Source organism: Myotis brandtii, unplaced genomic scaffold (genome assembly GCF_000412655.1).
Source record: "Myotis brandtii unplaced genomic scaffold, ASM41265v1 scaffold17, whole genome shotgun sequence".
NCBI lineage: Eukaryota > Metazoa > Chordata > Mammalia > Chiroptera > Vespertilionidae > Myotis > Myotis brandtii.
In genome coordinates this window covers 1,297,362-1,325,077 of record NW_005356259.1, presented here as the reverse complement: position 1 = coordinate 1,325,077, position 27,716 = coordinate 1,297,362, and the positions used below count along the sequence as shown (strand labels likewise).

At 43.4% G+C, this 27,716-nt stretch overlaps 3 protein-coding genes and 1 pseudogene across 15 annotated transcripts in view; 1 reads left to right on the top strand and 3 right to left on the bottom strand.

Moving 5' to 3' along the window:
• Positions 1–5,171, top strand: part of RINT1 (RAD50 interactor 1) — a 31,022-nt gene extending 25,851 nt beyond the window's left edge. For all 3 annotated transcript variants that reach the window (XM_014536945.1, XM_014536946.1, XM_014536947.1), the window contains 3 exons: positions 2,866–3,046; positions 3,120–3,238; positions 4,307–5,171. In XM_014536945.1, coding sequence (XP_014392431.1) covers positions 2,866–3,046; positions 3,120–3,238; positions 4,307–4,499 — 493 coding nt within the window. In that variant the 3' untranslated portion in view covers positions 4,500–5,171. The remainder of the gene's footprint in view (positions 1–2,865; positions 3,047–3,119; positions 3,239–4,306) is intronic.
• Positions 4,461–10,073, bottom strand: LOC102251985 (EF-hand calcium-binding domain-containing protein 10). Its single transcript, XM_005862983.2, has 4 exons — positions 9,965–10,073; positions 6,192–6,356; positions 5,996–6,083; positions 4,461–4,673 (listed from the first exon to the last, which is right to left on the bottom strand). Exons 1-4 carry the CDS (start codon positions 10,068–10,070, stop codon positions 4,637–4,639), a joined length of 396 nt encoding a protein of 131 aa, XP_005863045.1. The 5' UTR covers positions 10,071–10,073; the 3' UTR covers positions 4,461–4,636.
• A 4,793-nt stretch (positions 10,074–14,866) lies between these two features.
• Positions 14,867–16,557, bottom strand: LOC102251683 (annotated as a pseudogene).
• Positions 16,558–23,537: 6,980 nt separating this feature from the next.
• Positions 23,538–27,716, bottom strand: part of ATXN7L1 (ataxin 7-like 1) — a 224,667-nt gene continuing 220,488 nt past the window's right edge. For all 11 annotated transcript variants that reach the window (XM_014536936.1, XM_014536938.1, XM_005862875.2 and 8 more), the window contains 2 exons: positions 27,126–27,200; positions 23,538–25,336 (listed from right to left, as the gene is read on the bottom strand). In XM_014536936.1, coding sequence (XP_014392422.1) covers positions 25,295–25,336; positions 27,126–27,200 — 117 coding nt within the window. In that variant the 3' untranslated portion in view covers positions 23,538–25,294. The remainder of the gene's footprint in view (positions 25,337–27,125; positions 27,201–27,716) is intronic.

The following is a 27,716-nucleotide window of genomic DNA, read 5'->3' as shown; positions in this document are numbered from 1 at the left end:
AGATATCTAAATAGCACAGAGTTAGGCCTTTTGCACACCAAGCTTAGTTAACTGTTTCTGTCTAAAATATATTCATTCTTACTTATTTTCTTTTTATTGATTTCAGAGAGGAAGGGAGAGGGATAGAAACATCAGTGATGAGAGAAAATCATCTATCGGCTGCCTCCTGCATGCCCCCACTGGGATCGAGCCCACAACCTGGGCATGTGCCCTGACTGGGATTCGAACTATGACCTCCTAGTTCATAGGTCAACGCTCAACCACTGAGCTACACTGGCCGGGCTAAAATAGATTCACTCTTAATCAGAATAAACTGACCATAATTTAACCTTCAGATGTGTCCGTAAATACAGAGAGCTGATGTATGGTATGAGTTGAATGGCCTAGCCCAGTGGTCGGCAAACTCATTAGTCAACAGAGCCAGATATCAACAGTACGATTGAAATTTCTTTTGAGAGCCAAATTTTTTAAACAAACTATATAGGTAGGTACATTGTTATTAATTTAATTAGGGTACCCCTAAGCTGGCCTTTGCTAAAAACGTCCTCAATCTGAGGGATTGACCTCAGCGAACGTACCCCCACTTCTTCTAAATGCCACTCCTTCAAATAGACTTGCCCAGGCCGAAAACTGACTTCTGCCCATGGGCCACGAAGTTTCAATCACACTGTACGTGCGTGCCCGCACGTGGTATTTTGTGGAAGAGCCACACTCAAGGTGCCAAAGAGCCGCATGTGGCTCGCGAGCTGCAGTTTGCCGACCACTGCCTAGCCTGTCACCCATTTTCAAAGTAAGGGGCTGCTGCAGTCCTTTGTGCATGCTTGTATTGTCCAGTTCATTCTCCTGCCATAACTCCCTGTGGACACCTGTTACCTCCACTAGACTGAGGTCCTTGACAGCAGCAATACCTTTTTGTCCTAGCACAGTCCTAACCAACTTGAAAGTGTAGTCCCTGTTTTGCTAAAAATTAGAGCATAAAATTAGCTGTTATCTTAAATGCTAATATGTTTTACATTTTAACTGTCTTAAAATTATTTCAATAAGTCCTCTTTGGGGATTTAAAAAATTTAATCAAGCCCTAACTGGTTTGGCTCAGTGGATAGAGCGTCGGCCTGCGGACTGAGAGGTCCCAGGTTCGATTCTAGTCAAGGGCATGTACCTTGATTTCGGGCACATCCCCAGTGGGGGGTATGCAGAAGGCAGCTGATGGATGTTTCTCTCTCATCAATGTTTCTGACTCTCTATCCCTCTCTCTTCCTCTCTGTAAAAAATCAATAAAATATATTTAAAAAAATTTTAATCTATCATCTTCACTAAATAAACAATATTTGAGAGCTAAAGTATAAATATATGTATATTTATTTTTCTGAGTTTTAAATGCTGTACATCTTTTCTTATTCAAAACTAGTGCCCCAGTGCATGAATTCGTGCACATTGAAAGGAAATTAATTAGAAGAAATATTTTAATATCGCTATTCGCCCATTCTCAATAGAAGTTTCAACCAAATTCACTATAGACAATGACAGATCGAAACACACATGTGCGATTGGCGCCAGCGAGAACTTTATATGTATCACACATGTGCGAGTCAACTTAGCCTTTTGTATACATATAGAATAAAGTTGCTTAAGTAGACCTGCTTTCTGATTTAGCTAAACTTTTTTTAGCCAGTGAAGCACCCCAGCTTCTCTTTCAGGTAATTGTCAGCAACATAGCAGTAAATATCAACACAAAGCAGATTATTATTGTAGACCATGCAGGGAGAACAAAGGGTAAAATATTTAACTGCATCAGTGTTTAATTATATTCTGCGCAGTGAGAAAACCTGAAGTCATTTTCAAGGTCCCCCATTTCCAACTTCTTTTCAGTTGGGTCAAGTTCCTAAGCTTTCTAAATCTCCGTTTTCTGGTAATGAAAAGAAAATAGGATTCCACTGAGTCTCCTATCTGCCTACTCTAGGAATCCTGTGAGGATCAAATGAGATGAGGCATGGGAAAACACTTCACAGACATTTGGTTAAAATGTAAAATGTTTGCACCTGGCTATAATGCAAGTCATGTTCCTGGGCTGACGAAACTCCAAGGAGGCTAGTCGCTAGGGAGAGGAATCCAGATGTTGCTACATGATGTCATTACCCGGCGCCCACAGCCACCGTTTCTGGGCTGGGCTGGGCTGGGCTGTGGGCCACATTTTGCGCCATGGGGTCTTGGCAGCGTCGGCTGCGATTTGGTGGGCTGTTGCTCCGGGGTGGTGGTGGGGCCTGTGTCCCACTTGGAGGAAGCTGAGTGTTGCTTTGTGGGTGCCAGGTCCGCAGTGCCATTTCTCTGTAAATGGCCAATGCGCATCACAGCAGCTCCTACATTGAGCGTCTGCCCCCTGGTGGTCAGTGTGCATCATAGCAACCAGTAGGACAGTTGGACACTTAGCATATTAGCCTTTTACATATAGACTAGAGGCCCAGTGCACGAATTCGTGCATGGGTGGGGTCTGGCTGGTCCGCCCCGATGGGGGCAGATCAGGGCCAGGATGGCAGGACGGAGGGGATGCAGGAGGTTGGCCAGCCAGCCCTGCCCCCGATCAGGGTGGGTGGTGGCCAATCAGGGGAGGGGCCAGCCCAGGAGTGGGGCCGAGGGAGATTGGCCAGCTGGCCACACCCCCAATCAGGCCGGTTGGCCAGCTGCAGTCTGGTAGTTCCAGTCGTTCTGGCATTCCTGTTGCTGGCTTTTTATATATATAGATAGATGCCTCAGGACAGTGCACTTCCCCAAATTTAAAATTCGTTAAATCTTTAAAAACACAAAGTGATGAAAATGTTTATGGTAAAAATGAATGTGCTACAGGCAGTGCTGCTCTTGTTTTCCCAGGTGGTTGTCCTTGCCCTCTCAGTCTGAGCAGGCAGTCATGTCCCTGTCCAGCTCGGCTTGCCCCCTCCTGCTTACGTTACGAGACCGTTTACTTCAGTTGGAACAGCAGCTTTGCTTCTCTTTATTTAAAACTTTCTGGCAAATGCTCGTAGAGAAGCTGGATATATACATCTACCAAGAAGTAAGTAAGGAGAAGACTATTTGGGGGCTATGATGATGAAGGCAACTGTGATATGAATTATTCTTTGTTTCAGATCATTCTTGCTAATCATTTCAATGAAGGAGGAGCAGCGCAGTTGCAGTTTGACATGACTCGGAATCTTTTCCCTTTGTTCTCCCACTATTGCAAGAGACCAGAAAATTACTTTAAACAGTAAGCTCAGTTTTTAACAATTGAGTTTGATGTATCAAATCCTGAGAGGAGGTTAATTCCTTTTTTAACAACTTTAGGGTTCCAATGATGTTAAATGTATATAGCATCAAATAAAAATTTTATATGTTCATTGTGTATCAGAATAATACAGGGTGGGGTAAAAGTAGGTTTATAGTAGTTAATATGGAAAATAATACAATAATTAAGAAATAATAATACTAATACAAGAATAAACTATGGTTCACATACTCACAACTGTGAACCTACTTTTGCCCATCCTACATTTGACCCATGACCCCAAAAAGTCCACCAGCACTGGATATAAATTATAGTTGGGCTTTCTTTTCTAGCATTTGCTTTAATACTCTGATTTGCTTATTACTAGAGAAATAAATAGAAAAATGAAAGCAAGGTCAGTTCTACCATAGTTGATAAATGTAAGAAATTAAAAATATGTTTAGTATCTAATAACAGGCCAGGCTTGAAGAAAATTCTTGTTTTTAAACATTTGACATTAATTTTAGTTCTAAGTATATAATTATAGGAAGAATTCTTAGAAGTATTTTTAGAAATTATTGATGTAAAATTTGAATTGTTTGGGTCTTTCTGAGATTATAAAATATTCTTTTTTATAAAATGAAAGATTATTTTTGCTCATTTCAGTAAGCTTTCTATTTCTGTTTTTTGTTTTGTTTTAGTAGTCTACCTTTCTACTGCATTCATTTCATCCCTTAATTTTCTCTTTTCCCATATCCTAATCTACCTAGAGTCTTAGCTACATTTAATAGACTGTTAATATCAAATATTGTATTTTGGGAAGTAATGGATACTATTGAAAACGGTGATGCTATTACCTTATAGTAACCTGATGAAATATAAACTCTGTACACATACATAGTCCTAATATGTTAAAAGAACCAAATAATAAATCCATACATAGTTTTTATTGAGGGCACATGACTAGAGGTGCAGGAAAGCTCTTTAGTTTCTCAGAATGAAATTGTTATAGAATAATGTGGATGATAAAGATAATGGAGATCTCATTTCCTTCCTGCTTTTTTTATACAGTGTAAAAGAATCCTGTATTATTTTGAATTTGAACATTGGTTCTGCACTACTTCTGAAAGATGTCCTGCAGTCAACTTCTGGGCAGCCTCCTGCCACAGCAGCATTAAATGAAATTGGAATTTACAAACTGGCTCCACAAGATGTTGAGATTCTACTTAATTTGAGGACAAACTGGCCTAACACTGGAAAATAGTGCATCTTCCCCTCCCCGCCTTTTTTGAACAAAGAGGAAGCCAACTGGATTAAGTTAAACGATGAAGTTCCGAATTAATGAAGCTGGATAACTGAAAACTTTATAGAATCATTTATTACCTTTGACTTACAGTGTTATTAAAATGCTGACCATATTTTCTGAGCCCTTTTGTCCCTAAGAAAACAAAAACAGAAAACTCAGAAGCCATGGAAACTCAGATATAAATGCTGAATATGTGTTAAATAAAATACAAGTGCAGAGATAATAAATTATAACCAAATTTCAATTTCCTATGTTAACTAAGGGAGACTATTGTGGATAATCAAGCACAGCAAATAAATTTTAAAAAAATCACTTTAGAATGCATGTTTGTAATTGAAGTTCCTGTATCTAGTTTGGAAATTCACTGTATTTCTTGTAAGAAAACACATTAAGAGATAGTGACTAAAATAGGATTGCTCTCATTTACCACAAATGTCCTTCCATTTAAAATACTTCCTTGTTTTAGTCCACATGTCTGTGGGCAACCTTTTCTTTTGGATGAAACATTTCAGGCCAGAGCACTGTGCTTTAATCATCCGAGGGGTAGGGAATGTAATTAAACAATTTTTGTTTAATACGTATGTAACTGATAATGAGATGGGAATATTAAACTTTCTAACTTTACCTTGGCCTTGGATTATGTTAATGATTTCTTGTGAATAAATGCTCAGTGAGTAAAACTTTTAAACAAACTGAGTTAGACTAGTCTTTCTTCAACTACCAAATTTTATTCCAATGGTTTTTTTTTTCTGATTTAGCATTTACTTAATACTTTTTATGTTGTAATACTTCAAATTTTAAATAGTCAGTCTGGCATGCAGCCTATACTGTTGATAAACACTTTGTGCTAAATAATTTTGAGGAAATATTTTGAGAGAAATTCTATAACCCTATTTTATACTGAGAGTTTCCAACTAGTGTATTGCACTCAAAGCTTTTCTGTTAGTCCTTCTAGCAAATGGGGCTTTTCTATCTCATTCTTTGAGAATTGCTGGGGTTTCCCATTAAGGAAATGAAGCTGCCTCTGAAACTTCCTAACTCCAGCGTTTTCTCTCTCCCCTCTCCCCAGGCTCAGGAACTTTTCTGTCATCCCTCCCTGTCCTCACTTGCTAGTCAGCTGAAAGTTTCTATCAAAAGATAGGAACCTGGCCCTGGCTGGTATGGCTCGGTTGGGTGTTGTCTGTGCACTGAAAGGTTGCTGGTTTGATTCCTGGTCAGGGTACATGCCTGGGTTGCAGGCTCCTCCATCCCCGGAAGAGGGCGTGCAGGGGGCAGCTGATTAATGGTTCTCTCTCATTTATGTTTCTGTCTCTCTCCCTCTCCCTCCCTCTCCCTTCCTCTCTCTAAAAATCAATTTAAAAATTAAAAAAAAGGTTAGGATCCTGTTTTAAAAGATATTAATTGTACTTCAAAACCATATTCTTTAAATATTACTCATTAGAAAATGAACTTACACTTCATCCTTGAATTTCTCCAAAGTTATTCCACGTCCATCATCTTTTAAATCTTCATCTTCAGTTAACAGACCCAGGTTCTCGAGGGCTGTAAAAGTCAGAATCAGAAGGAAAGTTTACAAAGCAGATCATTTTTGGCTAGAGAAAGTTATGGAATGACTGCTAACTGTTACCTCGGTTTGCATTAGACACTGACCTCCTTTGTACTGCACAAATGATATGCTGCCTCTGCCTGCGGAGTCCATCATCTCAAACATAGCCACAATGTTACTGTGATCCATAAAGAAAGGGAAAGACAGACCTGTTGCTTTAGCAAGTCTCAGTCGTTCCAATAGAGATATTAAATACTCTCTTGGCTTAGCTGTAAAGAAAAAAAAATAGTTCCAATTCTTTTTGATATGAAATTAAAATATGTCACAAATGGATACAGTCATTTAACAATTATTAAGTTGTTAAATGGTTCAAGGTACTGTACTGTGCACTGGGGATAGAGACCTAGCTTGTGAGAAAGGCAAGATACTGAAAACTTAATTACATACCAGTAATCTGTGCTCTGCCACAGATTATTGAATAAAAAAAAGTCAAGAGACCAGATCTGGGTTTGTTTTTTGTTTTTTTCCCCCCAAAAGCTCTTCAGGTGATTCTAATATGCAGACAGAGTTGAAAACTATTAAGAATACTGAAACAGCCCTGACCGGTTTGGCTCAGTGGATAGAGCGTTGGCCTGTGGACTGAAGGGTCCCGGGTTCGATTCCGGTCAAGGGCATATACCTTGGTTGCGGGCATATCCCCAGTGGGCGGTGTGCAGGAGGCAGCTGATCGATGTTTCTCTCTCATCGATGTTTCTGGCTCTCTAATCCTCTCCCTTCCTCTCTGTAATGAAATATATTTAAAAAGAAAAAGAACCACTGTAAAAAAATCAATAAAATATATTTAAAAATAAAAACGAATACTGAAACAGCATGATGCAGGAAAGAAGGTGGCCAACTGAAAAAAGGGATAAAATAAAAATAAAGACTATTCCAATTAGGAGGCATAGAATAAAAAAAAGTCAAGAGACCAGATCTGGGTTTGTTTTTTGTTTTTTTGTTTTTTTCCCCCCAAAAGCTCTTCAGGTGATTCTAATATGCAGACAGAGTTGAAAACTAAGAATACTGAAACAGCCCTGACCGGTTTGGCTCAGTGGATAGAGCGTTGGCCTGTGGACTGAAGGGTCCCGGGTTCGATTCCGGTCAAGGGCATATACCTTGGTTGCGGGCATATCCCCAGTGGGCGGTGTGCAGGAGGCAGCTGATCGATGTTTCTCTCTCATCGATGTTTCTGGCTCTCTAATCCTCTCCCTTCCTCTCTGTAATGAAATATATTTAAAAAGAAAAAGAACCAAAACCGGGACCCTTCAGTCCATGGGCCGGCGCTCTAACCACTGAGCACCTGGCTAGGGCTACTTTTCTTTTATATGTGTATGAAATTTTCAATGATAACATAAGTTTTTAAAAAGAATTATATATAACTACATATATATGTGCATGTATATACATATGTATATATGTAAAGCCTAGGATTGCAATATAATGATGGAGCAGTAGGTGTGGCATTTGTCATCTAAGCTGCTCCACCTTAACTTCTTCTGGCTTCTTTTCATCAGAAGTGACCTGCATTATTTCTGGAAAATGGATTTGATTTTTCATTTTTCACATTGCTTAAATGAAAGATAGCCTATTTATCTGAGCCAAACCGGCTAGGGTCCGGGTTCGATACCTTGGTTGCAGGCTAGATCCCTGGCCCCTGTCGGGGCACGTGCGGGAGGAAACCAATCAATGTGTCTCTCTCACATCAATGTTTCTGTCTCTACCTCTCCCTCTGGTGAGAATAAATATATAATAATAAAAGCATAATATGCTAATTAGACTGAACGTCCTTCCAGACGACCTTCCGGATGAAGCCAGGGCTGCAAGGGAAGCCTGGGTCCCAGGTGCCAGAGGGAAGCCAGTGCCAGCAGCCTGGAGAAGGAAGGTCTACTCTTGCACGAATTTCGTGCATTGGGCCTCTAGTAAATAAATAAAATAAAAGTAGAAAAGTATAACGAACATTACCAACTTCAACTTGTGCCCGTCTTATTTGACCATAATCTCATCCAGTTCCCCTTTTCCTATGTTATTTTGAAGTAAATCATAGCAATCATATTTCATTAATAAGTATTTGAATGTATATCTCTAAAAGATAAGGTCTCTTTTAAAAAAAAATTTCTATCGACTTTAGAGAAGAAGGAAGAGGGAGAGAAAGAAACATCAATGATGAGAAAGAATCATTGATCAGCTGCCCCTCTACTGGAGATTGAGCCTGCAACCCGGGCATGTGCCCTGACAGGGAATTGGACTGTAACCTCCTGGCTCATAGGTCGAAGCTCAACCACTGAGCCACACCAGCTGGGCTAGTTCTTTTTTTTTACTTCTTGTATATACGCCTTGACTGGGGATCGAGCCTGCAACCTTGGCCTACAGGGATGATGCTCAACTGAGCTACCTGGCCAGGGAGGGCCCTCCAGTGCTTTTTTTAAAAAAGTGCATTCCTTTTTTTCTTCTTTTTTTAATCCTCACCTAAGGATATGTTTTTATTAATTTTTAGAGAGACAGGAAGGGAGAGAGAAAGAAACATTGATGTAAGAGAGAAACATCCATTGGTCGCCTCCCAAATGTGCCTGACCAAAAACTGAACCCAAAACCTCGGTACGTGTCCTGACCGGGAATGGAACCGCAACTTTTTGGTGTACAGGAGAATGCTCTAACCAACTTAACATTTGATGAATATAACTTACAGTGGAGCCCTTTAGTATACCATCATGCCTATACACAGAGATCTTCCTACCATCTTTTTGGTGCCTCACTCTTTAATATAAATGGATAGAAAAAGGATCATGTGACATTTGAAGAAAGTCTCCAACATGAACTACAGAAACTAAAACAAATAAAAAACAACAACAACAAAGCCCAGGGGAAACAGAAATAGGACAGACGGAATAAAATCAAATGTCAAAGTAGGTTGTGGGGGTTGGGGCCCATGCCGGAGGCAATCAATGGATGTTTCTCTCTCACGTGGATATTTCTCTCTCCCTTTCTCTCTCTCAAATCAATAAATAAAAAATGTAAAAGAATGCATTCCTTTGTACTCCCCCACCACTATTTATTTTTATTTGTTGCAGAGTTTCTATTGTTTTATCGATTTAAAAGAACTAGAGAGTGCTTGATTACCCTAAACATGATCATATTGGTTGGGTGGGGCAAAGTTGGAATGTTTGGTATTTCCATTTCCTTGAAGGAAGAGGTGGATAAATTTGGCATTTTGGACACTTCTTGTGGAGAGAGGCCGGCAAGGTAAAATTTTGCATTTGGGTAAAAGGACATCAACATAACTTTCATCTTAACGTAATTTTGAAATCATCGCACAAAAATTAAGAAATGTTTCAAGTTTTTAAAGGGGGTCAGAGGTGTAAAAATGTCAGGAAAAGACCTCCTCCAAAACACCGATCCATCTTGCACTAACAATTGTTTAGCTCTCTTACCAGATTAAAAACTCGTTGAGGTCGGGGTAACATTGGAAACACCTGTTCCTTGCGAGACATAGGGGCAATTCATTTATTTATTCTTCCCCACGTTTCCCCGAGATCGGCACCACTACCCCCATTTTCCAGAAAAAGGAGACTGAGGTTCAGGCTTTTGCCCCGTCACATAGTAGTAACAGGTGGAGCCCTCCACCTGGCCGAGTCCCGCGGCACCCTGGCTGGTGGTAGGCACAAAGGGGCCGTTCACTAAGCATTTGTCTAATTGAAGGCCACAGCCTTAATTGGCAGCAGAAGGGCTCCGAACGCGGGGGCGCCCGGCTGGACGAGCGGCTGCACCGTGAATTTCTGGGAACTGCTGCTTGTGAGGAGGCGGGTGGGACAGAAAGCCGAGTGGTAGGCAAGACCCTTACTTGGCTGGAAAAAGAGCAGGTTACTGGTGAGATAGTTCAGCAACTCCATAATCCGATGTTTTTCCAAATATTTCCTGGCCTGGAGCTCCCGGCTGTTGTTCTCCATCTCGCCGCGTTAGGCCGTTGCTAGGCGACGAGGAAGCTTTGCGGCAGTTGGACTCCTCAGCCCCCCCCCGCCCCTTGCCCCTTCCCCATCCTAATGGGGGCTTACGCTGGGCCTGATGGTCTTTTCCTGTGCTCGGTACTTGTGAGGCGGGTTAGTCAGAAGCTAGGAAATTCCTTGGCAAGTGGACTAGGGAAACTGAGACAGATAGCAGTTTATAGCCAGACACAGGTCACCTCCCTGGAGATAACGTCTAGGTCTCAGTTGTGTTTCAGCTCCAGGCCCAGGAAAGCGGTAAACCAGACAGGTTATCCCTGGGCCGACCTCAGGAGTAGCTGCACTGACTGAAGTCCCCCTGCCCCACTGAGCTGTGAGTGGAGACCAGGATCCTGAAAGGACCCACCTGGGAAGCTGATGAATATTCTGTTGAGACCTCCCCTATGGTCTCCATCCTTTAAAGCTTTTAGGAGGACCCAGAAAGCTCTCCCCCCGGGGAGTATGCCTGTGCCTTTCCCCTCCCCTTCACCCCTCACAGACATGCATCTCCTAAACCAGTGATGGCGAACCTATGACACGCGTGTCAGAGGTGACACGCAAACTCATTTTTTTGGTTGATTTTTCTTTGTTAAATGGCATTTAAATTGTTTGTTTTTTCTACTGATTTTCACTCACTGTGAATTGCCTTACCATGGGTTTCATAATATTTGATTGTCAGCTCATTGTTTCCATTTAATCAGTGGGAGTTTCATTGGCAAAACTTGGGGAAGCTTTTCTCTAGGCCTTTTCAAATGATCTGAATTACGACCGTTCAATAAATACAAAACTGAAAACATTATGAGATGAAAGAATTATGTCCAGAACCAAGCCATCGTAAGAGGAGCCAACAAAAATGCTCTCATAGAAAGCAGTCTTAGCATTCCATAAACATTACTGTACCCAGAAAGCAAGAACTGATGTAGATTAAAATAGCAGAACCTAGAGCAGTGGTTCTCGACCTTGGCTGCACATTAGAATCACCTGGGAATCTTTTTAAAATCCTGATTTCTGGGCCTCATCCTCCGGAAATTCTGTTTCTTTGTTACTAATGTTGTGGCCCCCATTAGTAACAAAGAAACAGAATTTCCGGAGGATGAGGCCCAGAAATCAGGATTTTAAAAAGATTCCCAGGTGATTCTAATGTGCAGCCAAGGTCGAGAACCACTGCTCTAAGGGACCCCCCACAAGACTTGTAATCAGGGCAGCAATGGACAGCAGCAGTTCCTCCTCAGGAAACCCGTTTCTGACTTCTTAGTGAGCCCAACCTAGGCGCACTTGCCCAGTCCTTTCTTTCTTTTTTTTTTTTTAAATATATTTTATTGATTTTCTACAGAGAGGAAGGGAGAGAGATAGAGAGTATATAGAGTTAGAAACATCGATGAGAGAGAAACATCGATCAGCTGCCTCCTGCACATCTCCCACTGGGGATGTGCCCGCAACCCAGGTACATGCCCTTGACCGGAATCGAACCTGGGACCCTTCAGTCCGCAGGTCGACGCTCCATCCACTGAGCCAAACCGGTTTTGGCAGTCCTTTCTTGTTTTACTCCCCCCAGCTTTAATAAACATCCTCTAAAAAAATCACCTGGACTCGTGAGTGTTTTCCTACACGATATCAAGAACCCACACACTACTGGCTGGCCCTAGGCAGACCTGCTTAGGGCCAGGTCACCTTTCCGGTAACACTTGTTGATCCAATGAATGAGACCTGGTGTGCTAATAACACAGAAGGAACTTGTGTAATTCTGGAGGGGCCCTGAGCATCTGGGAGATGCTCTGTCTTCAAAGTCTGGAGGAGGTGTTCTGTGGAGGGAAGGAACTCATTCTCTCAAGTGACTTGAAAACTGTGTACCCCAATCTGCACCACGGCTTAGGTTTGTAAGGAGAATATTTCAGAAGAATGTAGGAAAGTGCTTTGTAAACTGCTAGCAGCAGAATCCTTCAAAGAAATTATAAGTGGCCCTGGCCGGTGTGGCTCGGTTGAGTATCGCCCCATGCACCCAAAGGTTGCTGTTTTCATTCCCAGTCAGGGCACATACCCAGGTTGCAGGTTTTATCCTGGGGTGTGTACAGGAAGTAACCGATTGACGTTCCTCTCTCTCTCTAAAATCAATACAAACATATTTTTTAAAAAGAAAGAAATCATAAGTGGCATCCCCACATGTAGAGCAGATGGAAGCGAGCACTACGCTGGGTTCACAGGGGCCCATTATCTAAGGTACTTCAGCTGTGCCTCCTCACAGAGCCATGGCCGAGTGATCCTGGTGCCAGAATTAACTGGAGACTGGGGAGCTGTGACAGAACTAAGCTGACAAAGCAGATGCGTTGCTCCGGGGCCTGCGGACCTGAGGGCCCACTTGGGCCTCTGGTTCCTGATGGGTTCTGGGGAGAACTGAAAATCTATTGATGTGGGCTGTTTACTCCTCCGTGTGTTTTGGTCCATCCTTTGGGGACTTGCTTTATGTTCCCTGATGTGAAGCACAAACAGCATACCTAAATAAAGTGTCCCCCTTTAAATCATGACCGCCTACCTGCTTGACCCTTAAAGGGTTGACTAAATGTGTGTGATCACTTAGGAAAGTGACTGTGGCTCCGCAAAGCAGAAGCCAGACTGTGGCAGGGGGACTAAAACGGAGAGGGACCCCTGCAGAGAGGTAATGGCTACAGAAAGCAGCAGAGGAGGACCTGAGTCACAGCAAACAGAGGGGGCCGGTCATGGTGTCCTGTGACTGAGTGGCTTAGGAGAAGCAAAGTAAAAAATGTAAGCAACGTTCCTCAAGGGAGAGGAGACTGCGTGATCTGGAGGCAGTGATTTCTGCTCCGTGGTGCAGGCTCTAGACATGTGGTCTTCTCCTCGAGAACTTCCTGTACTTATTCTCCGGGAGTGACTCCGTCCTGAATCAGTAGCTCTGACCTTTGAACCTCAAACGACACTGAAATGGCAACAATCGAATTCACTCTGCCTATAAAGTCAGACCCAGGAGAGCACATTGGACCCTGCTGACGTCTTCCCAAGTTGCTGATCCTTTTCATGCCTACAAGCCCGGGTATCTTTGTCTGCTCAGCACTCCCTTTCACGACATCCCTCAGGCAGCCAGGCTCCAGTTCCTCTGGAGATCATGCTGAAGAGAAGTGTCCAGATGCCCCCTAGTGGAGCCAGCTATTCCTGCTGAAGCCATCTCTTTAGCCAGTTTGGGTTTTTTTTTGTTGTTTTTTTTTAAAAATATATTTTATTGATTTTTTACAGAGAGGAAGGGAGAGCCAGTTTGGGTTTAATAAATCCTTGTAACACTTCTCCCTTCTCCAACTCTTTGCCCTCCATGTCCTTATTACCGCAAATCCTTTCGGTGGTTTGGGAGTGTAACGCCAGGAAAAGGCGTTAGTGCCGCGGTTCTCACCAGGACCACACCTGAGAACCACCTGAAGGCAAGAAGCACCGGCCTTGGCCCCATTCCAGGCCATGAAATTGAATCTCTTGGGTTAGGGCCTGACTATTGGGAGTTTCATGGTGGATGTTGTTGTTTTCAACAGCTTTATTAATATTTAATAAACGGTACCTATTTAAGGTGTTTGTTTATTTATTTATTTTAATCCTCACTCGAGAATATTTTCTCCATTGCTTTTCAGAGAGTGGAAGAGAGAGGGAAAGACAGAGAAATATCAATGTGAGAGAAACACATGGATTGGTTGCCTCCTGCACGCGCCCTGACCAGGGCCTGGCCCGGGAGGAGCCTGCAACCGAGAAACGTGCCTTTGACCGGAATCAAACCCGAACCCTTTGGTCCGCAGACTGACGCTCTATCCACTGAGCCAAACTGGCTAGGGCAGGTATACTCTTATTTTAAAATTTAAAATGGGATAAATGGTGATCAAGGACACTTGACTTGGGGTGGTAACCACACAATACAATATACAGTGGATGTATTGTAGAAGTGTACACCTGAAACTTGTATAATTTTATTAACCAACTAGATGCCCGATGCATGAAATTCATGCAAGGGACTCAGCCCTCAAAGCCCCTCGCAGCCCGGCTGCCTTGGCTGGCCCTCGCAGCCCCAGCTTCGTCCGGAAGGTCATCTGGACGTCATTCTGCTGTTTGGTCTAATTAGCATACAGTGGGGCCTTGACTTACGAGTGTTCTGACTAACGAGTTTTTCGAGATACGAGCTGTCTCTCGGCCGATTTTTTGCTTTGAGTTGCGAGCTAAAATTCGGGTTATGAGCCAGCTTCAGATACCCCACCGCTAGTTGGCGCAGTGAACGTCACAGTGAACGCCACAACATCAGCCCAGCATCACATGTCTCACTCGTTCACTTTAATGATTTGACATATGAGTAATTTGAGTTACGAGCTCCGTCACGGAACGAATTGAACTTGTAAGTCAAGGCCCCACTGTATTAGCTCTTTATTATATAGGATGTCACCTCAATAAATTCAATAAAAAAGAACATATTATATAAATTTTTAAAGAAAGTATTTTATTCACTTATATGGTAAATACCGTCCCCTACTAAAAAACAATGACATTTGTCCTACAATCTGTTAAACTTAGCTAGAACATTCATATCTTTTTTATAGCACATGTTAACATGATATAGGATGCAGGATGCAAAAATCAATTTAATAGGCATTATTAAATAACTTCACACATATGTAGAATCTTGGAAAAATGGTTAAAATTACAGATGAATGTTAAAGGTGGACACATGAATATTCTGAATACACCAGTGAACTTAATAGAGGATGTGTTTTCACTGATCTCTGCTAACCAACTTGCTGTCAGTGAATCTTCAAATACCCATTTCCAAATCTTCCAGTTCCTGGAGAAGGGCTTTCTCTTTTTGAATTTTCTCCAACTGATGAGCTCAAATTAAAAATGCAGAAAATACCTGATTTTTTTCTAGCTGTTTTCCAGTTGCTGCTTGTTCTTTCAGTTGTTCGATTGCTTTCAGTTTCTCCTGTAGGTTCTGGATTTTTTTGTCTACTTCAGGGTGTCCAGAAGTTGGCTGGGAGATAGTATTTCGTGTTGAGCTCCGTGGGGCAGGAGTAGGTGCCAGATCTAGACGCTTGTCACTTCTTGCTTCCTGCCTTGCAGCTTTCTTAGCTTCCTGTTTCCTTCGATTTTTAAGGGCTGTTTTGGATAATGGCTTATTTCCCAGCTGTGGTTTCATATTCTGTGGTGGTTCCTTCTCATGCAGCTAGGACTTGGTGATTGGTTTATCTCTTAAAGCTGGGGGTCTATAAGCTGGTGCATCTTTCGGTTCTTCACTGGGTACGCCACTTGGAACTGCTTGGAAAGTTACTGTTTTTGCTGGAAATAGTCCGTCTACAAATGACTGCCAAGAAACCTGCCATCATTCCACATTGGATGGCACACATACTTGTGCAAGACAGAGTCAGTATCATGCCACATCTGTACCCATGATTAAGGCCGAACCCGGGAGCACACATAGCTGTTAAAACATGCTCATCATCTGGGAACCAAGCAAAATATGTAGACTCAGAGGCCACTGGTTTAGAAATGTTTGTCGTTTTTAACATCCCACACTTCTGTTTGTCCACTCAGGTTTCCACATCTGGCTAGTACTATGTCCGCGAGGACCTTAGTAGGCTGCGTTATGAGGACCGGTTCCAAAGCCAGACACAGGATCACATTTCAAGTTGAAAATTGTCGCTTTGGCAGGTGTCAAACCATGAACAGCACAAAACTCAGCAGACTTAGAATTTTAAACTCCATCATAAACGGGCCACTTTTGGTACTTGCACCACAGCACTTTCTCCGTTTGCTGCAGTGTAATGCGGTGTTTGTTCCCCATAGTAGGAAGCTTCTGTCTTCTCAACATCTGTGCTAGCTATTACCAACACAGCAGTAACGTCTTTATTCCCTGGCATTTTAACCTCACAGGCCTTAAGGAAACTTTTATTCACTAAAGCTGGTCCATTGAAGTTGGAATAATGATATAATTTAACAAATGAAGGTGAACCCTTATTACCTGGGACATAAACAGTTACCTTGTATGGCTGGGGTTCAGGTGACAATACAAAAGGATTAATTTTCTTTGCAAATGCAATTTATTTGCAATTGTATTGAAATTGTTATTTTCAAAGACGTGAACTTCATCCTTAACATTTCAGGCACAAATAGTTTCATCTTCGACCAGGATGGACACTGGTTTTGCACATTTTTCTGGATGATGGACTTCAAACATGTCCCAGTTTTCACATCATGAAGTTGTAGGGTGGGGAACACTGTAGTCCCTTGTTAGTGACATTGTGATATTTATTTTTTCTCCATTGCCCCAGGCAAACAAGACCTCATCCTTACTAAAGATGCAGACTTTGCAGTTTTTCCCACTTTACCTTGGGAGTACTGTGCTTTCTGAGAAATGTGGTGGTCCTTTCACCAGGTACAGTCCTGATCCTCGGACTGTTAGGAGCGGTGTGGATGGCACCATCTTGTCCCAGGAAGCAAGGTGAACTCTCTCTTCTCTCTCTTTTTTAAAAATAATTTCAGAGAAGAAGGGAGAGAGAGAAACATCAATGATGAGAATCATTGACTGGCTGCCTCCTGCATGTCCCCTACTGAGGATTGAGCCCATAACCAGGGCATGTGCCCTTGACTAGAATTGAATCTGGGACCCTTCAGTCCTCAGGCCGACGCTCTATCTACTGAGCCAAACCAGCTAAGGAGCAAGGTGACCTCTTGTTGTAAGTATGTATCCATATAACCATCACTGCACCCAAATGTTTTCCTGTGTCCCTTTCTAGTTCCTCCTACTCATCCCTCCTTAACCCTGCCTCCCACCTCTACCACTATCACCAGGCAACCACTGACCTAAGATCTTTAACTATAGCTTAGTTTACATTTTCTAGGATTTTATAGAAATGGAACCAGAGAGCAGGTACAATTTTTTTGTCTAGTGTCTCACTCAACATAATTATTTTTGACATCCACCCTAAAGATAAATTTGAAGTCCAAGGAAACATGAAATATACATGGTTTGGGATGAAAAAGCCCCTGGATGTCAATGCAATCCATTTGGTAATCCACACCAAGTTTTACCAGCACCAAATCTCTGTTGGGCAAGTCCTCCTGTGAAGAAGGATTGCTTCCAAAGTCATTCCATTTTATCTACTTTCAGGAAGTACATTCCACAATCATTCACTGTAATCACTTATATTTGATCAGTTTTAGTTTTTCTCTGGTTCTGTATCCAGATTTTTGTGGTGTCTTTTTGTTTTGCTAATCCTCACCCAAGGATATTTTTCCATTGATTTTTTTTTTTAGAGAGAGTGGAAAGGAGGGGGGAGAGACAGAGAAAAACATTGATATGAGGGAGACACATCAATTGGTTACCTCCTGCACACACCCGGGACCAGGTCTGGCTGGGAATTGAGCCTGCACCCGAGGTACATACCCTTGACTGGAAGGGTACCCAGGACCCTTTAGTCCGCGGGCCGACGCTCTATCCACTGAGTTAAACGGGCTAGGGCGGTACCCAGACCTTTTAAGCTGCCATGCCATGAGCCAAACATTGCATTGTACTGTACTAACATGAGCTCACCTAATGGCTTCCATATATTTTGTCATTAATTATGAACATTGATATTATACTCTAAATTATTAAAATATCAAAACAGCATGATATTGTGGCAAATTAATATTCTACAGTTTATGATGAAAAGAGACAACCTCGTGCCTCATCCCACCCCCATCTCACCCCAAGGGAACTTTCTCTGCTGGGCCTGGTAACCTTGAATTCAGAATCTCAGTGTTCCATTTATTTCCCCCCCAAAATAACCCTTCAGTCCCTTGCTAAGGGGTGGGGTGTAGATGAGTAGCCACTTGTCTGTATGTGGGAGGTGAAGGGAGCTCTGAGGGATCCAACAACCTCATGTGAGACTTTCAACCCCCCTTTTCCTATTTTCTACCCATGGCTGCACCCCCTTCTCTGTTGTACCTACTACCTCTGGGGAGTTGGGGCGGGGGTGTGGGGGGGGATGGGCTTCTCATTAGTATTCTTTTCAAACTACTTGGTAACTTTCTCCTTTCTGCTAAGACAATTGCACTCCAGTCTGCCATTCACCTTTTGGTCTGTGTGTAAACTTTTAAATTTCAAAGTGCACAGTGAAATGAATGAATCTTAAGTATACAACCTGATGAATATTTCACCAGTGATTATATTCATTTAACAAGCTCCCAGGTCAAGATACAGAACATTTCCAGCACCAGAAACCTCCCTGGGGCTCTCCTGAAAGGTAAGAGCTATCCTATAAAGCCATCTGTTTGTGTTCATGGCTTTCATTCACCAAGGTTACTTTGAATGCCAGTTCATTAATTAAAATGTTGCACAAAGCTGGGCTCAGCATGGAGCTGGTGGGGACATCCTCCAAGCCTTTGAAGGTGAGCGCAGGCCCTGGAAGCAGCTCTCTGTTGCCCCCTTTTGCAAAGAAATTCAGTCCTCTACTTAATGCTGAGCATCTAATCCATATCAACATTTTCTGTTTATTAGTCAGACAGAACCAAAAGACTTAAAAAAATTGCAAACCAAAACCAAAACATGCATCTTGATTCTTTCAAAAATAAAAATAAAGCCCTCGAGTCGTGTTTTTCCTTCCCGTTCGATTATTGACTATAGCCAATCAATAATTTCCCTATTTTGCCTTTTCTCTCTAAAAGTCTCTCCCTGAGCTCCTGTCAGTGGAGTGCTCCTAACCACTTCTGGGTTTGGTGCTGCTCAAATAAATTCTTAAAAATTTTAAGATGCCTCAGTTTATCTCTTAACAGTAAAAAAGGTGAACATCTCCACATATGTTTGGGTTTGCCTCGCTCTTGCCTTCTCAAGGACCTCGCTTGTTGGGGAATTTGTCCTTCCTCCTGCTTCTTTAACCTTTCCCTCCTCTGCTGTCCCAGCACGAGAACGGTAATCTCCCTTGAAAAAAAAAAAAACAACAACAACAAAAGCCAGATCCACGTTAAATGGTACGCTCAGTTGGTTGGGCATCATCCCAGGTCTGGGAAGGTTGCTGGCTCAGTTTGCAGTAGGGAGCGTGCATGCTTCTCTCTCCCCTTCTCCCTTCCTCTATCTCTAAAAATCAATTTTTAAAAATCTTAGAAAAACAACAAAAACCCAGTAAAACAAAAATAAAAGCCAATTCCAAGACTCCCACGTGCCTTTTAACCTCCTTAAGATTTGTCTACACAACTGAATTTCCTTCCAACCACTCCAGTCTGGCCCTGGCTCCTACCTCTCCATCATACATGCTTTGCTAAGGTCACTGTAGTGGGTTGAGTAATAATCTCCCAAAAGATATGTTCAAGTCCTAACCCTTAGACCCGGGAGTGTGACTTATTTGGAGAAAAGATGTAATTAAGAATCTTGAGATAAGATGATCCAGGATTTAGGGTTGGCCTTAAGTCCAGTGAAGATGACCTCATAAGAGCAAGGCAGTGGGAGGTTTGAGACCCAGGAGAAACCCAGGGTAGACGTCCAGGTGAAGATGGGGGCAGAAATGGGAGTGATGCATCTATAAGCCGAGGACGGCTGGCGGGCATGAGAAACTGGAAGAGACAAGGAAGGATTCTCCCCCAGAGCCCTCGGACGGAATGCAGCCCTGTGCGGTTTTGGACTTCGGTCTCCAGAATTCTGAGAGAATACATTTATGTAGTTTTAAGCCACTAAGCTGTGGTAATTTGTTCTGGCAGCTTTGGAAACTAATAGTCACCAATGGCCTCTGTTGCAAAACCAGACATAATACGATCTACATCTTCCTTTTATCTTCTTTAAAAGCAGGAATCTCCAGCAACAACACAGATACCACAACTTCTCTTTGCTTTTTTTTTTTTTAATGTATTTTTATTGATTTCAGAGAGGAAGAGAGAGGAAGAGAGAGCTAGAAACATCAATGAGAGGGAATCATTGATCGGCTGCCTCCGGCACTCCCCACACTGGGGATCGAGTCTGCAATCCAGGCATGTGTCCTTGACAGGAATTGAACCCGGGACCCTTCAGTCCAAAGACTGACGCTCTATCCATTGAGCCAAACCAGCTAGGGCTACATCTTCCATTTTACGGCAGAACTGGACTCAGTGGATTGTTCCTTCCTTGAAACCTCTTACAGTCCTGGCTTCCAGAGAACAATTTCCTGTTGGGTTCTCTCTGCTCTTTGAGAATGCTTCATCGTAAGAGTCTCTCTTGGCTAGTGTTCTGCTTCCACCTTACCAACCTCCAAATGTCTGCTCTTCTCCTCCTACATTCTCTCAAGTAATCACATCCATACCCGTGGCTCTCAACATCACCCATAGACTAACGATTCCCACATCGATGCCTCCAACTTAGACCTGCTGTTAGCTTCTGTCATGTGTATACCATGCCTTCTTGACACAGGAAGGCATTTCATAGTAATCTCATACATGAACATACATGCACAAAACAGAACTTTTGATCATCATGAAATGGTCCTCCCACCGGCCCCCTAAATAGCCTGTTCTTTCTCTGGCTTCCCACAGCTGAAGAAATGGCATCTGCACCCAACACCACTGCTCTACCAGAACCCCGGAGTCTTCTTTCCCTTACTCTTTGTCTTTTCTTTTTTAAAATTTCTTTATTGATTAAGGTATTACATATGTGTCCTTATTCCACTATTGCCACCCACCCCCCTCCCTTACTCTTGTATCTAATTCCTAAGCAAGTCTTGTCAATTTACTATGTATCTCAGTTTATTGAGTCTACTCACTTCTCTTTCTCTCTGCGGCAGCCATCCTGGGACCTCACTGACATGTCTCACCCGGTCTCTTGCAAGAGCATCCAATTCTCCACACAGCAGCTAGAGGATCTCTTTTTTCTTTCTTTTTAAAAAAATATATTTTATTGATTTTTTACAGAGAGGAAGGGAGAGAGATGGAGAGTTAGAAACATCAACCAGAGAGAAACATCGATCAGCTGCCTCCTGCACACCTCCTACTGGGGATATGCCCGCAACCAAGGTACATGCCCTTGACCGGAATCGAACCCGGGACCTTTCAGTCCGCAGGCCGACACTCTATCCACTGAGCCAAACCGGTTAGGGCCTTTCTTTCTTTTTTAAAAATCCCTTCTTTTTTTCTTTTATAGAGGACCTTTTAACATGTCAGAGTATGCCATGTTCCTGAAGCCCTCCAAAGGATTCCTGCTGAATTAAGTACAAAACCCAAACTCTGAGAGCCTTTTGTGACCTTGTCCTTGTCTCCTGTCCATCTCTCTCCCCTGCTCCACCCACAGTGGGTCTTCCCTGGGCTCTGGGAAGGTACCGAACTTTTTCTGCCTTGGACCACCTCTGCCTGGGATTCTCTCTCCACACTGTGCCGGCAGCTGACTTCCTCAGAGAAAACTCCCTGACAGCACTCCCCTCACACACTTTGTCAGTTTCTCCTGCTTTCTCTCTCAGAGAGTCATAGCATTTGCCGATATCTGTAATTACACATTTGATCGTGTGTTTATTTACTGTCTCTCCCACTGAGCTGCTTGCAGAAAGCAGCTGGGACTCCTGTCTGTTTCTCATCACTAAGCACAGAGCGCCTAGCTCAGGGGCAGCCGCAGCCAGGACGTTCCATAAATATTTGTTGAATGAATCCACTCTCTTCTCTTCTATGCCTCACATGTATGTCCTAGCAGTAAGGCTCGCCTGGCGAAAACACATTCACCCGAAAGACAAAAAAGAAATAACAAAAATCTAAATTTTATGAAAACCCGAAGACTGTGTTTTACAAACATATAAATTATTTTATTTACAAAGCCATGTTACAAAAAAAAAAAAAAAAAAAAAAAAAAGCCAAAAAAAACAAATCGCTCCCTGGAGAATGTCTCCAGGCCGGGTGCAGAACCACGGCGGTATCAATAGATACATGTTTGTTCTTTCCTTTTTAAAACTGTAAGCCATAGAGTTTACTATTTACACCTACTTTAGACATTTATTCTTACAATATCACAGGCGTGGAATGGATTCTGATAGTGCGAACACATAGAGGTGCGGGACAAAGAAGGAAAAGACCTAGTGTTACAAAATGCGGATCGTAGAAAAGGAGAAAGCCACTCCACAAGTGTGGCATTTGCTTAGAATGCTTGGACATGCTTTCTTCAAAATTCTTCCGGAAGAGGTTCTGAAGTCGGTAGGAGGAAAGGACAAATGAGCAGGTGCAAATTCTTGTCTGTGCAACAACAGTTATTTAATATACCCCATGACTGACCAGCTAGGTAAAACCCACAGTTTCGTTAAAGTGCCATGGGCCAACAGCATAACAAAATAGAAGGTGTAAATAGAAAATTTCTTTTTCTCCTTTTTTCAAAACAAGAGTTCACTGAGAATCAGCAATAATAGAATATGCTGTATAAACTATTCTCTACAAAGGTTGATCAGCGTTATTTACAATTGGTACTTTGATACAAAAGAAGGCATACAAGTTATCCAAGTCGCTTTGTTTTTATGGCTGACGGGTCTATGCATTGCGCTATGCTTAACAACCAGAGCTTTTACGAGCCTCTGCGGCTGGCGACAAGTCGCGAGATCTTCAGGCAAATGGAGGGGGTGTGGGGTGTGCAGTCACGGGGCTGGGAGAGAGGGTTGAGTGGGGTGGGCAGAACAAGAAGTACCCAAAGGGGATGGATCACCCGAATAGTGCTTTAGAGGCTGGTCCAGTTGAACTCCATTAAAACAAAACCAAAGAAAACCTTTTATTTGCATTCCATTTTTTTCAAGCTGTGAGTTTCGAATACATGGTTATAAAGTAAACCTGTGGTTGACTGTGAAGGAAGAAACACCGTGGGTTTTCCCTTTTTGCTCAGTTTTCCAGAAATGTCCTCGCCTTGGTCAGAGCCAGTCTTTCACCAAGTCAGCAGCATTCGGCGGGAGCCTCTCCATCCCAGCTTGCAATTCAAGATGCAGAGAGCGAAAACGTTGACGCCGATGATTGAATTGCTCCTTGAGTCCCTGTCCAGGCATTATTTCGCAGAAGCAGCCACTTCATCTCTCGACCTTCGTTTTCCCTCTTTGGATGTTAAGAGTTTATAGATCAGAGGGTTATTTTGTTGCTGAGATCTTTTTCGTTTTGTTTTTACTCCTGCAAGTTTTACAACTCAAAATAAATTATTAAAAAAAACAACAACAACAACACAGACGTCTAAAACTGAACAAGACAAAAATTGTGCAAAAATAACAGATATGTACATACTTTTCAGTCTGAAGAAATGTACAATAAAAACATAATCCAAAGAACATTTTAAAAATATAAACCATTGCTTAAACTTTCCTAAGTTTCATATTGTTTCTGAAACTATTCTGGTCAGTTAGCTCTGTAATATAGTAAAACATAAATTATTACAAAATTAACACTATAAAAATTTACTTTAAGAATATCTTCTAAACTTTTTTTTCAAAGGTTCTAATCTTGTTTATAATTTCTTAAACATTTATAAGTCTTAAATCTGCCTTAACCTTTTTTTTTTTTAAAAAAAAGAAAAAGTAACAATCTTCCCTTCAATTTGCAGTCTCTTTTTCCCAAGATGTAAATAAACCAGCATATAAGTGCACTTTTAACACTGTAGAAATAAAAATGAAATCATCTGAACTAATGTCCTGGTACCTAATATCAACTCATGATTTTAAAAAAATCTTCATTTTATATTAAAAAAATTGTAGTAATCCTATAAGAAACACTGTCAGTGCAATTTCATTGATGCAAATCACTCCGCTAGCCTCCCGTCTTAGTGAAATTCAATTCCGTGTTGAAACTTAACAGTAGTCTGATCTTTGGGGTGGGGGTGGGGATGGGAAGGGAAACTTCAGGGTGGGGATGAGGGTGCGTGTCCAGCTGCAACACTGGCTTTCATTTCTCATGTCGGGATGAAGCAAACACTCCTACTATCTGCGCCGTTGTATCGCTCGCCAAGTTACATGATGAACAGCACAGAACACTTATTTATATTGTGAGTTACTTTCCGGACTGATTCCTGATTAAAGCTTACAGTATTGACGTTTCTTTCAAACTCCAGTGTGAACAGTTTCATAGCTGCGGGGCTCCAGCTTCGCTCCTCCTCACTAGGGGGTGGCACGGCCTTACCACTCTTTCCTGGGGTGGCTGGATCTGAGCTGGGCCTCTGATAACCCAGCAGACCCTGATATAGGGGGCGGGAGGGCGGGGCTAGTAGAGGTTTGACACCTAGCCCTCCGTGGAAGCTTTCCCCCAGATCCTTCCTTCCCTCCCTCTTTCTCCTCTTGCTCAGCCCTGGAGGGCGGCTGGAGAATGTCCACAGCTGTGGGCACCGTGCCTTCTTCAGAGTGGCTTCCTGGGGTCCCCTGCCCTTTCCCGGGGGTGCTTCCCTCTCTGGCTCGCCCAGCTTTGGGCTCTTGCACATGGCACCCAGGAAGGGGTTTTGCAGCCTGGATTCCTAACAAGCTCAGATGACCACAGCCACCCCATCCCCACTATCTCCTGAGGGATAGCTTCTCCTACCCCCATTCTCTGCTTCCTGCCACCTCCCAGGCCCGGTCCAGACCTGACCCAGTAGATCCTCTCTGAGCTGCACAGCTGGACAGTGGACCCAGTGCGCCCTAGAAACCTGATGAGTGCGCTCGGCCACCCTCCTGCCTCTGTTCTCTGCTCCCCAAACATCGGCTGCTCCCCAGCAAAGCCCCTCCCCAGCACAGTGTCCAGAGGTGAGCTTATGAGAGGCAACTTCTTGTGATGGCCTTGGGGACCCAGTGAGTGGCAGGTAGGAGGGGATGGGTGGGGAGGGATGGGCGGGCGAGGGCAAGGAAAGGAGCACTGCACGTGCTAAAGTTCGAGTTTCCGATGATGCCAACCGGGAACTGACATCCCGACTGTCTGCTCTCGTGGCTGGAGCAAGACGATGGTGCAGTAGTTGAATCAGAAGCTGGAGGAGGGACCCCGAGCTTGGAAGAATGTGTACATGTGGCAAACGAAAGACAACGAAAACAAAACACTGGTATTGTTTTCTGTAAATCTCAAATTCACGGTCTTTTGCCTTTTTCTTTTTCTCCAAAACTAAACATTGGTCATTAAAAAAAAGAAAAAGAAAGGCCAGAGCCACAGGCGGGCCCAGGAAATGGATCCCCCACTGCCCACTCCCTGCCCCCTTGGCCCCCTGGGTGGGACCGGCGGCCAGGCATTGGATTGGAAGTGGCTTCATAGTCTTGTTATGGAAGAGTCCTTATCCTGCCCGTTCTGTTTGTGGTCTTCTAGAAAAGAAAAGAAGGAAAGCTTGGGATTACCGCGAGGATTCGAGAACAGAGTGCGATTTCTTATCTGTAACAAAAAGGACACCATCCCAACTCCCACAGCAGCCAAAGGCAGCTGCAATGAGCAAATGAGGGGACGGCTGTAAAGGGCTCCCTAAATGCAGGGATGAATCCTGTGGACATTCATGGGGTTCTCTCCAGGAGAGAGGAACAGAAAAAGCCTGTGTTCTCTTTTTTTCTCTGTTAGCTCACCTGGGATGTTTCCTATCTAACCTACAGACAGCACAGGGAATTATCTAAGGAAGAGGCAGAGTGATGGGTGAAGCATAGAGACTATGCAGATAGAGGTTTTGGGTTCAAGTTACTTAGCCTCTTAGTCCAGTCATCTTCATCTATAAAACGAGGATAATCGTTTTGTCTCTCACAGGGTTTGTTAAAGGTCTAAATGCATGTAAAGGGTGTTTGGCCCAGCACCTGCAGAGAAAGGGCTCAACAAATGAGAGCCATTATCATTGCTATCACATTCCTTAAGGCTGACTGCTAGCGTTTCGGGTTCCCACAGGCGGGCTCGGAACACCGGGCAGGCGCACTAGCCCCCTGTGCAGGAGGTCTGCCTGCGCCCCCCCCCCCCCCCCGCCTCCGGGCACAAAGGATTGGTGGCAGGTGCTCAGGCCCCAACAGGGCCATAGCGACTCAAAATAATGGAGGCACCCTCCTTGATCTGGGGATACAAAGACTGTTCCCCTATAACCTTCACCCAAATTCTACCCCAGATTTGTGAGGAAACCCCAAAGGCCAAAATGCAGACAAATGCATTGCAATTTGTCGTCTGCAAAGCTTACGGCATATCCAAGACAACACAACGCAGCCATAGCTGCATTTTTTCCAATCATGCATGGCATGCAGAAACCCGCCCCCTGCGCTCCCTGGCCTCCCCCGGATGCACGTACTCGCCAATGGAGAAAATTATTTACACACTGACTAACTCTCACACCTCAAGTTTATAAAGCTCCTATATCTGCCCTAAATATTCCCAGCTTGGAACCACGCTCTGAATGGTAGCTCTAGATCCCCAGAGGCCTTGAGAAAGCACTGATACCTGCTACTAGCAAGGCCCTTTAGTCAACATCATCTTATTTAATTTTCACAGTAATCTTAGGGGGTAGGCATTGATTTTGCCATTTAACAGATGAAAAAAAAATTAGACTCAAAATAATCTGCCTAATATTACACAGCTGCTAATAATAATAATAATAGCATTAGGTGTGTGTTATATTGGGCATTTTCTAGAGCAGTGGTTCTCAACCTTCCTAATGCTGCGACCCTTTAATACAGTTCCTCATGTTGTGGTGACCCCCAATTTCATTGTTACAAATTGAACATAATTAAAGCATAGTGATTAATCACAAAAACAATATGTAATTATATGTGTGTTTTCCGATGGTCTTAGGCGACCCCTGTGAAAGGGTCCTTTGATCCCCAAAGGGGTCTCAACCCACAGGTTGAGAACCGCTGTTCTAGAGGCTTTATCTGAATAAATTAATTTAATCCTCACAAAAGCCCTATGAGGTAGGGACCATTATAATCCCCATCTTATGGCGAGGAAACGGAAGCACAGAGGAGTTAAGTAACTTGCCCAAGGGCACACAGCTAATAAGTACTAACTTTGGAAGCCAGACAGCCATGCTGTTAACTGGAGATGAATGTGAACCAGGATCTGACCCAAATACCCACATTCTTCCCACCCCGCTGATGGCCTCATGCACTTTAGCCTCCCCCAGTAACTTACCTGTCGGCTGTGTCCTGGGCTGGATATGCTGGAAGGGCTGGACTGTGACAGAGCGAGGCTGCTATTTTTCCCAACCTGAAAGACACCAGCGAAGCCCTACTCAGATCGTGAGCCAGCGTGGGGAAGGCCCGCCTAGACCACGTGTCAACAGGGAAAGGAGAGGCCTGCGTAATAACCTGCTCATTCTCCTCGCGTCCACTTTATTATTTTTTTTAAAAATATGTTTTATTGATTTTTCACAGAGAGGAAGGGAGAGGGATAGAGAGTTAGAAACATCGATGAGAGAGAAACATCGATCAGCCGCCTCCTGCACACTCCCCACTGGGGACGTGCCCGCAACCAAGGTACATGCCCTTGACCGGAATCGAACCTGGGACCCTTGAGTCCGCAGGCCGACGCTCTATCCACTGAGCCAAACCGGTCAGGGCCCTCGCATCCACTTTAAACGGCAGAGAAAATGAAAATGTTTCAGGGGGTGCCTTGAGGATGCCACTCTCACCCCAGAGGGAAAGCATAATGGAGGGGAACTCAATTCTGCTTCCCAGATGTGGATGTTTTAGGGATGAGAGGCATGGCATCTGGCTAGAGGCC

What these genes read in the sequence shown, in the direction of transcription:
- LOC102251985 (XM_005862983.2), bottom strand. Translation starts at nt 10,070, where the DNA reads ATGGAGAACAACAGCCGGGAGCTCCAGGCCAGGAAATATTTGGAAAAA. An exon ending in CCTGCTCTTTTTCCAGCCAA is followed by an intron (nt 6,357 to 9,964) that starts GTAAGGGTCTTG and finishes TTTTCTTTACAG; the next exon opens with CTAAGCCAAGAGAGTATTTA. An exon ending in ATTTGTGCAGTACAAAGGAG is followed by an intron (nt 6,084 to 6,191) that starts GTCAGTGTCTAA and finishes TGACTTTTACAG; the next exon opens with CCCTCGAGAACCTGGGTCTG.